This window comes from Lasioglossum baleicum, unplaced genomic scaffold (genome assembly GCF_051020765.1).
Source record: "Lasioglossum baleicum unplaced genomic scaffold, iyLasBale1 scaffold0137, whole genome shotgun sequence".
In the NCBI taxonomy this organism is placed as follows: domain Eukaryota; kingdom Metazoa; phylum Arthropoda; class Insecta; order Hymenoptera; family Halictidae; genus Lasioglossum; species Lasioglossum baleicum.
In genome coordinates, this window is record NW_027469197.1 from 155,597 (window position 1) to 167,238 (window position 11,642).

The following is an 11,642-nucleotide window of genomic DNA, read 5'->3' on the forward strand; positions in this document are numbered from 1 at the left end:
GGATAACGCATAACGCTTAACGCATAGCCCATAGCGCATAACGCATAACGCATAACGCATAACGCATAACGCATAACGCATAACGCATAACGCATAACGCATAACGCATAACGCATAACGCATAACGCATAACGCATAACGCATAACGCATAACGCTTAACACATAACGCATAACGCATAACGCATAACGCATAACGCATAACGCTTAACACATAACGCATAACGCATAACGCATAACGCATAACGCATAACGCATAATGCATAACGCATAACGCTTAACGCATAACGCATAACGGATAACGCATGACGCATAACGCATAACGCACAACGCATAACGCATAACGCATAACGCATAACGCATAACGCATAACGCATAACGCATAACGCATAACGCATAACGCATAACGCATAACGCATAACGCATAACGCATAACGCATAACGCATAACGCATAACGCATAACGCATAACGCATAACGCATAACGCATAACGCATAACGCATAACGCATAACGCATAACGCATAACGCATAACGCATAACGCACAACGCATAACGCATAACGCATAACGCATAACGCATAACGCATAACGCATAACGCATAACGCATAACGCATAACGCATAACGCATAACGCATAACGCATAACGCATAACGCATAACGCATAACGCATAACGCATAACGCATAACGCATAACGCATAACGCATAACGCATAACGCATAACGCATAACGCATAACGCATAACGCATAACGCATAACGCATAACGCATAACGCATAACGCATAACGCATAACGCATAACGCATAACGCATAACGCATAACGCATAACGCATAACGCATAACGCGTAACGCATAACGCCTAACGCATAACGCGTAACGCATAATGCATAACGCATAACGCTTAATGCATAGCCCATAACGCATAACGCATAACGCATCGCGCATAACGCATAACGGATAACGCATAACGCATAACGCTGTGACGTGGCAGTTTTGCCAACGCCACCCGATGCCGTTTATCGGAAGACCGGGTCACCCTCTGGCAGCCTAATACGCGAGAGGCGCCGTGGCGAGCGCTCGCCCTGGGTGCGAACGAGACCCATGGGCGAGTTCTAATATTTTTGAGCGTCGCGCCAATTGCGCGACGCGTATCTGCAGGACCGTAGTCGGGCCCCAGGGGGGGGTACCCGAAGCACCTCTCCCGCCGAGGAAAACACAGAGACCGGCGCCGGCGACAATTGCAACACCGCAAGGAAAGAGGAATCGACGGGGCACAGGAAAATCAACCTGGAGGCGCCGACAAGGACGGACGATGCCAAGCAAGGAATCTCAGCTGTCTTGCCGTCGCCTCATCCGGAGAGAAACCGGATCGCTGCCGGATTGGCTCCTGTCGATCACCTCTGCGGGAAGCAGCCAATACCTACGCGACGCTGCCGGAGAACCACCGAATCGCCGGGCGCCAGGGACCGTCACGCAGGGCTAGGCCCTGTCCGAAAATCTATCCGCGATAGGTCGAACTGCGTGCGGGGGGATCAGAGCGGCAAGGGGGGGACGCTTCTCTTCCGCGTTCCCGAGACACGCAGCGAGGGATCACTTCTTCGTTGGCTCGAATCGTCGATAGTCGCGCACTAGAGATCTATATTATTGCGTAATCTTGTAAAGCACTTTGGATCATTGCGAAGTGAGCTGCCGGTTCGAGGGACGAGAACGCTGACGAACCATCGTTGCCCTGGGTAAGCTTTCGCCAGTTCTCTTTTCGTTAAAGTGATTCTTCTCGCGTTGGCTCGGTAGTGTGTCGTGTCCGCGATCGCGTTGTAGAAGCACAGACGGGAATTCGTAGCTGCCGGTGTTCGAGACGGGTTCAAAGTAATCCGCGAACGGCGAGAATCCGTCGGAGATCAAGAGCGCGAGGAATTTCGCGGGTGCTAGTGCCAGAGGTCGGTTAGCGAGGATCCGAGTATAGTTGACCTCGCTATACGAGGTGAAGGAGGTTTTCGAGTGCTAGGCGCCATTTCTTTTCGAGGATCCGCGTATCTTGATCGTTTAAATTCGAACCTCGAGTCGTCCCACGGTGCGACGCCGCCACGTGCTCTCGTCGTATTTCCGCGACTTGTTCCGCCGACGAGAAGCTAATGATAACGCGTATTCCATCCGAATTCGGGCGTAGAACGCGAAAATCGTGAACGCCGACAATAAAACCACGTTGCTGCCGGATTCGTAGCGAACAGAGACGGACCAGGAAAGGTCGAAGCGCGCGTACGACGAGCTCTCGTTGCCGAACACCTGTTACGCGCCGGTTAACCTCAAAACGCTGCCGGTCGCTGCCGGCTGCGTCATTATAACATCGAAACAATAAATTGTGTTAACCAAGATAGTACGAGAGTGTTTATTGCGTGAGAAACCTTCCCGCCGCGGGGACTGCCTCGTGTTCGACCCGCGTAGAATCCTGCGACCATTCGTGAACATCTTCGCGTAATTTCGATTGTCGCAGGCTCGTATGTCGGCCTCTCTCTCTCTCTCTCGCGGTGATTATTAGCGGATTTCGCGTGGCACCTTCTGTGCCTGGCGCCCGAGCTTCACGTAAGATATCTTGAGAGACGACGAGCCTGCGTACAATTTTTTGTCCCGAGTGGACCACGTTTCGCGCGGCCGAACGTGGCCCGGCGGAAACGCCTGTAAATACTCGGTGTCGCTATCGTTTCGTGAGAGACGAGAAACGACGTGACAAATTTGGCGCCCGAACAGGGACCTCTCGCTGAAAGAGCGACTTGTAAAAGGGCTGTTTCGAAAAGAGATACGCGGAACGACGCGGGGCTCTCACGTAATATTCGACTTTTTCAATTTGCTTCTCGTCGAACGAACAAAGTCGATACGCGAGCGAGGCCGTACAGGCGTCGAAAGACAAACACCCGTTCCGACCGTGAAACGTTTACGACCTTCGCAGAGCCAACGAAGCGAGCACATTTCTTATGTTACCTTGTCCTCACTAGAATTTATTTGATTTGTTGTGGTGGTGGTTGAATTTAATTTCGGATGTAAATTTCCGAAATTGATTTCAACTACAGCTGCCGGTTTTGATTGTGTATTGTTGCAGTTGATTATTTAATTGAATCCATGTATTATGTGATATTTGAAATATTTTCTTTTGCTGTGTAATTTTGCTGTGGAACGCACATCGAGCTGAGAATAACTAGAAACGCGATCAGTTGTCTCATGCGCAATTCTGCTCAAGGAGAATGGTAAACTGTTCTCTGTAAGAGGAGATTGGGCATGCGACTTCGGTGAGAAGTTCTAGTAGATTCCATGATGTTCGGTGTGGAAATGAACAATCTTGACTTCATTTATTATCTGACATTTTGATTAATTCGGTCTTCCCCGTGCTACTCGTGTATCGGTCAGTCGATTATTTATGCAATTTTGCTATTTATTGTCCTCTATTTATTCTCATTATTTATTCCTTCTGGTTCTTGTCTCTATTTATTACGGTAATTTTTTTTTCGTACGTTCGTGTTTAAATTGTAAATATGATAAATTGTAAATATTCTTTGTTTTATTTGTTGTGATATCTAATTTATTCTGTGTAGTTTAGTTAATTTTTTTGTAATATTTACTTAGTGATCGGGTAAACTATAAAATTTTTATTCTATTCCTCGTTAATTTCTGCGGCTCAGACGCGTTCGAGCCCCAGTAATAGCACCAGGGAGACCCCATATTATGTGAACATTTTCAAATTATTGCTGAATCCTGTGTATATTTTTTCTTGGGTGTGGTTCCTCTGATACGGAGGAACCCGATATAAACTGTGGTGATGGACGGGGCGTGTTAGGAAGCTGTGCCGTCGTAGAAAGTAACGTCACGTGTCGTTTTGTGATTATCGTTCGAAATTCTTACGCTCACCAGAATATAATTCTTTTGCGATACGGGCTATTAGCTGCCGGAAGGAGCGGCCCTTTGCGATCACCTAAGGGTGATAAAATTATTTGCGGAACGATATTTTGCTGCCGGTTTGGAAAGCTGCCGGGCAGAGACGTTCATTAGCGAGATCGTGGAACGATCACCAATTTTGAATTTACGAGAGACTTTTGCGAGTTACATCGGTACGGTTTTGTGAGAATTGCTGGAGAAGTTGCGATTTGTCGAGAAAATATATTCACGCTGCCGGGATAGGAAAGCATTTAGGCCACCCGGTGTAGTACTATCGGAATTCGAGAATTTTTTTTTGCGTGTTGTTAGCGAGACGCGGTCGAGACTGGGTTCCTTTTGTTCGCGTGTTGGGAAGCGAGACCTTCGAGAGGGATTATCTCGCCCGAGTACGACCGACACTATAAACACGCCGTGTTTATTGCCGGGGCAGATTAGGACGAGATTAGGAAGTCGAACGGTCAAGGGTTTTGCGCTGCCGGGAAACCATGTTGGAACCGGGCCGACCGGAGGGGGACGAATACGACTACTTTTCCCAGAACGAAGATGGCGCGGACGGGGATGATAATCCGGACGCGATAGCCTCGGACTTGGAGCGGGCCGAGGAGGGGAGGTCGCCCCCGCGCAACTTCAATCTACCGGTACCGCTCTTCGATAGAAAAACACCACAACCCTCGTATTCCCCTCCGCGGGATACCGAACAACGAAGGCCGGAAACTTTCCCTAGAACCTCGACGCAACCCTCCCCGGGTATCAGCGGGGAAATGTATTGCCGGGGGACTCCGTTAACGGAGGTCATGCGGCGGTGGCGTACAAAATTTTCCGGGGCGCCCGGGGAAGACTCTGCAGCCTTCCTCGAACGCCTCGAGGATCACCGGAGAAACAGCAACATCCCGGATAGATATTTGCTCCGCTGCCTGACAGTCTGTTTGGAGAGTACGGCATTACACTGGTACAAGAGGAGGGCCGCGGAAATAGATACGTGGACCGAGTTCGTACACGAGTTCTGGGATTATTTCGGCGACCCGGAATACCAGGACACCTTAACGCGAAACATTAAAGATCGTTCGCAAGGGGAACATGAACCCGTTCGCGACTACCTCACGAGCATGGGAGGGATGTTCGAGAGACTAGTACCACCGTGGCCGGAGGATAAGAAGGTGAATCGGACATACTGGGGAGCGAAGCCACTCATTAGAAACGCGATTTCGTTAGCCAATATCACCAGATTCCCTCAGCTGGAGAAGGCGTTAATAGTGGCTGAACGCGAATCCGATAGTCAGAAGTTAAAACGTAATCCGAAGCCATCAGAGATGGCCCATCCGATATTCGCGTATGACCCCAACCGCCACGCCTCTCATAAACAACCGGGGAGAGGGAGAAACGTGCAATTCGAATACGCAAACGCGATAGCTGCCGGAAGTGGCGAGACGAGTAACCGATCACCCAAACCCGAATACGGAAAATCCCGTCTCGGACCGGGTAAACGGGACTCTTTAGCGCCGTGCGCGAAAAATTTTTCAGCTGCCGGGCGAAGGGAATCGGGCTACCGGTCAGAGTCGAGGGACCAATCGTATAGATCCCCACCCGGAAAACCGGAAGAAACCGCGAACACCGAGCGGCGAACGGGACCGACGCGCGACAGACAACGCGCCACCGGAGGTTCGTCGTTCGAGTGCTGGAACTGTCGGAAGATAGGACACAGGTCGCGGGATTGCCGGGAAGCCCCGCAAATACATTGCTACGGGTGTGGAGCGCCGGGCATAACCAGACAGAACTGCCGGAAATGCGAAAGGTCAGCGGGAAACGGGGGGAGGAGTTACTCGAAGGGGCCAGAGGGACTCCGCCGGAATTAGTATCGGCCCGAGTATTACCAGTCGGAGAAAAGAGACCGCCACTATTAACTGTCGAAACACTGATAGGAACGCTGCCGGTTCGCGCCCTAGTGGATTCGGGGTCGTCGATCACTTTCGTTAGTAGGGAAGTATTAGAACAGGTTGACGACGGCGTAGTATCCATAGAAGATACAGAAAAGCCGTGTTACTTCCTCCTGGCCACGGGGACAATCGATCGAGCCGTCGAGCGGGCCCGTTTCGTATTGAAAATTGGAAAAAGGGAACACCAGATCTCGGCGCGCGTTTTGGAACGTCTCGTGACCCCTCTCCTGTTGGGTACCGATTCGATTGCACTCTTCGGGATTGTTGCAGAGTTTCATAAGGCAATCTGGTATTTTGCGTCTCACCCGGATGAGAAATTTCCCTTCGATGACGCTTCGCCAGCCGCCGTATGTTGTGGGTTACAGATCTTGAGTGAGGCGGAACAAGATCAGTTAACGAAATTCCTCGAGACCGAGCTGCCGGAGTTTAAAAAGATCAAGGGATTGACCGACTTGATCAGCCACCGAATAGACGTGGACGGTCACCCACCCATTAAACAGCGCTATTATGCCGTCTCTCCGAAGATTCAGGAGGCAATTTACGCCGAAGTTGACACCTTACTGGCGGACGGCATAATAGAGCCGTCACAGAGTGGCTGGTCAAGCCCAATAGTCATGGTTAAGAAGCCCAACGGGAAATATCGTTTCTGTTTGGACTTTAGAAAGGTGAACGAGGTCTCGAGGAAAGACGCGTACCCCTTACCGCTCATGACGCAGATATTGGATAAACTGCGATCCGCAAAGTACATCTCGACCCTCGATCTCAGTCAGGCCTACTTTCAGATCCCGTTGGAATCGAACAGTCGCGAGATAACCGCGTTTACGGTGCCGGGTAAAGGTCTTTTTCATTTCCGTAGAATGCCGTATGGGCTGACAGGAGCCCCGGCTACATTTCAACGATTACTAGACCGTCTAATTGGGCCTGAGATGGAACCCCACGCGTTTTCTTATTTAGATGACGTAATCATCGTCACAAAAACGTTCGAGGAACACCTAGTCTGGTTGAAACGCGTGTTAGACCGAATAAAAGCTGCCGGTTTGATAATTAACCCAGAAAAATGCGAGTTTTGCCGCGCTGAGGTACGTTATCTGGGTTTTGTTGTCAGCAGAGAAGGCTTAACGGTCGATCCGGATAAAATCCAACCGATTGTGTCATACCCAGCCCCGAAGAACGTGAAGCAAGTGCGGCGTTTCTTAGGGATGGCTTCCTGGTATAGGAGGTTCATCCCGGGATTCGCTACACTTGCGGAGCCGTTAAACCAACTGCTTCGGAAGGATTGCGAGTGGGTTTGGGAGGACGGACAGCAATCCGCCTTCGAAACCCTCCGCGAAATGATAGCTACCGCACCGACACTATCCTGTCCGGACTTCGAAGTACCATTTACGGTACAAACCGACGCGAGTACTGTCGGGTTAGGCGCTGTGCTGACACAGGAGATCGACGGTACTGAGAAAGTAATTGCATTCGCGAGTCGCGCTCTTACGCTGCCGGAAAGAAAGTATTCGGCCACGGAGTTGGAATGCTTAGCGATAGTCTGGGCGGTACAGAAATTTAGGCCGTATCTGGAGGGGTATAAATTCACGGTGATCACGGATCACAATAGCTTACGGTGGCTGCGCAAATTACAAAACCCCTCGGGGAGGTTGGCGCGATGGGCTTTACAACTCCTCGAATACGACTTCGAAGTCGTATATCGGCAGGGGGCCCTCAACCGAGTGCCGGATGCACTCTCGCGAGCGTATGAGGGTAGGGAGGTCATCGAGGGAGAAGTAGAGATTGCCGCTGCCGTGCGTGCGAGGTGGTACGAGAGCAAGTTCGCGGAGGTAGAGGGGAACCCTCAGAAATTTAAGGACTGGTCGATTCGGAATGGGGAATTATTTTGCCGGAGAACCGACCCCCTGATCGCGGAGACCTTAGGCCGAGATGGGGACGAGTGGAAATTGGTGGTCCCCGAGGAGCGCAGGACCGAGATCTTGCAGGAGGCACATGATGGTCCCCAAGCCGGACACTTAGGTATCGAGAAGACATACCACCGCGTCGCGACCAGATACTACTGGCCGGGCATGTACCGAACAACGGTGGAATACGTGAGACGCTGTACCACTTGCCAGCTGACGAAGGTGGAGCAGTCGCTCCCTTCAGGGCTGATGGGTCGGCGCCGTATCGACATGCCCTGGTCAGTAGTCGCTGCCGATATCATGGGACCATTCCCTCCTAGCAAGTCCGGTCATGCATACCTCCTCGTGATGCAGGACCTATTTACCAAGTGGATTGAGTGCGCCCCACTCCGAAGAGCGACCGGTCCTAAAATTGCGGAGGCCCTCGAAAGCCTCATTTTTTCGCGGTGGGGGACACCGGATGTGCTCCTCACCGATAACGGGACGGAATTTGCAAACAAATGTTTGCAAGAGTTAGCGAGAGAATATGGTATTCGGATTACTACGACCCCTCCGTACCACCCGCAGGCAAACCCCGTAGAAAGAGTCAATCGAATCTTAAAAACCATGATGGTGGCGTACATCGGGAGGGATCACCGAGCGTGGGATGTCCACATAGACAAATTCAGATTCGCGTACAACACGGCGCATCATTCAGTTCTAAAGACTTCTCCAGCATTTTTAAATTTCGGGCGAGAGCCGAGGCCAGCGAAATGCTTGCGGGCGAGCAGCGAGCCGCCGCTAGAATTAGATGTCGAATCCACAGAACCGTGGAAAGGCAGGGTTGCCCAACTGCAAACGTTACGCAGTTGGGTTGTAGAAAATCTTGAGGAAGCGTACAATAATCAGGCACGGTATTATAACGAAAAGCATAGGGATGTAGAATTCGAGGTCGGGGATAAAGTAATGAAAAGACAAAGAATCCTTTCATCTGCGGCACAGCACATCGCAGCGAAATTAGCCCCCAAATACACCGGTCCCGTCGTGATAACGCGAAAGTTATCACCAGTGGTATATGGGTTGTCGACCGAAGACGGCAAAGATTTGGGGAAGGCACACGTCAGCGACCTTAAAGCGTACCGTCCATCATACGCACCAGAAGCTAGTAGCTGACCGTTTGAGATTTCCCAACAGAATAACAAGCATCGCTGCCGGAGGGAAAAGGACTGCCGGATCGGGAGGATCTGCCGGGACAATGGCTCTGTCGCCCATTGGGGAGTTGTGCGCCGCGCTGGAGAGGATCCACGGCACAGAGGATTGGGGAGCAGTAAGGGGGCTGCTTCAACAATACCTAGCGAAAGGACAACAAAGGACGGTGGCCACACAGACCCCACCACCCAAATTGCCGGAGTCGGAAAGGACAAAAACGTCGGTCTATCGATCAGCCGACGATAGGCCGGAATCCGACCAGTGGAAGGAGGTGACAGTAGAGGAACTAAATGCAACCCTCGATGACATCGAGGAGTTACCGCTGGACACCTCTATTACCAGCACGTCGCTGCCGGGGAAGCTGGCCGGGGAGGTGATTACGTCGCTGCCGGTGGAGGCCGCCCAAGAGTTAGACGCATCGCCACCGGAGGAGCCTACCGAAATGGGAGGCATACCGCTGCCGGAGGAACCCGTCGAAGAGGTAGAAGCGTCACGGCCGAAGGAACTAGCCGAGGGGGTGGTAAACCGGACAACAGGGAAACTCGTCTGGGCGGACGAATCGGAGGAGTCGAGTGGCCCCAATGACAGCGGGACGCAGAAGAATCTGTCAGAAGCAGCCGAACCGATGGAGACGGCCGGCTCAATCAGCAAGGCCGTACCGAGAAAAGACGTTGACCCGCAGGGGGAAGCAGGTTCCAGCGTAACTGCAGAAAAAATCGTTGCGGCCAAAGGTAACGGTACGGCGGGACCAACGGAAGGAGCCAAGATAGCCACCGCAGACACCATCACAGCAGATGCCGGATCAGAACCCCACCCGGAAGAACAGATTTCCCAAGCGGAGACCGGCAATGATTTCGCGTGGGTACACCGTCACGGCCTCGCTCGGTTGCGGCTCGAGAGAGCGAGAGCCTCAATGTTGACCACCACTGCCGAAGCCACGGAGGTAGATAAGGCCACGGCAACGCCAACGCCGGCTGCGCCAAAAGCCAACATCGACGAAGCTGCCGGAAGACCGGAAGGGGCCACCCCGGTATGGGTATATTCGCGGGGGTCGTCTAAGCCGACGCTGGAGTGGTTCATCCCCGACCCTCCAGAAGAAAGGAAGAAGGGCTCACCTCAACCAGGAAGGAAAACCTCCAGGCAAGGGACACGGTCACCAGGTCCAGCGGTTAAACAGAGGATGCCGGGACAGAAACAGTCGGAAGAGGAGTTGCGGGCACGTCAAGACGGATGCTGGAGCTGCGGATCAAAAGACCACCGCCAGCGTGACTGCCGAACTCCTCGGGGCGACTATTGCTACCGATGTGGTCGCCAGGGAGTCACGGTGAAGACATGTCCATTGTGTGGACCGCGCTGGAAGGCGGGCGGACCACACAACCCGTGGTAATGCCGGGCCGAGAGGGGAGGGAAAAGACTGATTGGAACTACGACCTACTGATATTTTTTTCTCTCTGTACTAAACCAGTATTAAAACCGCCATAGCTGCCGGCAATGAGAAAGGCGATAAATGGTCTTTTGTCATTTCATTCCCGAAGCCCACCTCGAACCGTTTACGTGACTTTAGCGATATTAAGCGAGCGTTTCAGGTAGCTGCCAGTAGAATAGGAGGCCTCGTCCGAAACACTGTACATGTGAGCGTAAGTATTTGTTTCTGTATCGTCTGGGTACTGGTGCACGGGTATTGTGTTTGTCGAAATACCGAGGAACGACCGAGGTCGAGCGTTCGCTACCGAGCCTACCAGAGATCTGGCGGAGGCTTCCCACGGGTATGACCCGGTCTCTCCCAGGGGGGGAGGAGTTGTGACGTGGCAGTTTTGCCAACGCCACCCGATGCCGTTTATCGGAAGACCGGGTCACCCTCTGGCAGCCTAATACGCGAGAGGCGCCGTGGCGAGCGCTCGCCCTGGGTGCGAACGAGACCCATGGGCGAGTTCTAATATTTTTGAGCGTCGCGCCAATTGCGCGACGCGTATCTGCAGGACCGTAGTCGGGCCCCAGGGGGGGGTACCCGAAGCACCTCTCCCGCCGAGGAAAACACAGAGACCGGCGCCGGCGACAATTGCAACACCGCAAGGAAAGAGGAATCGACGGGGCACAGGAAAATCAACCTGGAGGCGCCGACAAGGACGGACGATGCCAAGCAAGGAATCTCAGCTGTCTTGCCGTCGCCTCATCCGGAGAGAAACCGGATCGCTGCCGGATTGGCTCCTGTCGATCACCTCTGCGGGAAGCAGCCAATACCTACGCGACGCTGCCGGAGAACCACCGAATCGCCGGGCGCCAGGGACCGTCACGCAGGGCTAGGCCCTGTCCGAAAATCTATCCGCGATAGGTCGAACTGCGTGCGGGGGGATCAGAGCGGCAAGGGGGGGACGCTTCTCTTCCGCGTTCCCGAGACACGCAGCGAGGGATCACTTCTTCGTTGGCTCGAATCGTCGATAGTCGCGCACTAGAGATCTATATTATTGCGTAATCTTGTAAAGCACTTTGGATCATTGCGAAGTGAGCTGCCGGTTCGAGGGACGAGAACGCTGACGAACCATCGTTGCCCTGGGTAAGCTTTCGCCAGTTCTCTTTTCGTTAAAGTGATTCTTCTCGCGTTGGCTCGGTAGTGTGTCGTGTCCGCGATCGCGTTGTAGAAGCACAGACGGGAATTCGTAGCTGCCGGTGTTCGAGACGGGTTCAAAGTAATCCGCGAACG

At 52.7% G+C, this 11,642-nt stretch overlaps 1 protein-coding gene across 1 annotated transcript; it reads left to right on the forward strand.

Moving 5' to 3' along the window:
* The first annotated feature begins 1,010 nt into the window (after positions 1–1,010).
* Positions 1,011–10,748, forward strand: LOC143220017 (uncharacterized). The gene is made up of 2 exons (XM_076445776.1): positions 1,011–1,730; positions 8,927–10,748. Exon 2 carries the CDS (start codon positions 8,988–8,990, stop codon positions 10,326–10,328), a length of 1,341 nt encoding a protein of 446 aa, XP_076301891.1. The 5' UTR covers positions 1,011–1,730; positions 8,927–8,987; the 3' UTR covers positions 10,329–10,748.
* The last annotated feature ends 894 nt before the right edge of the window (positions 10,749–11,642 follow it).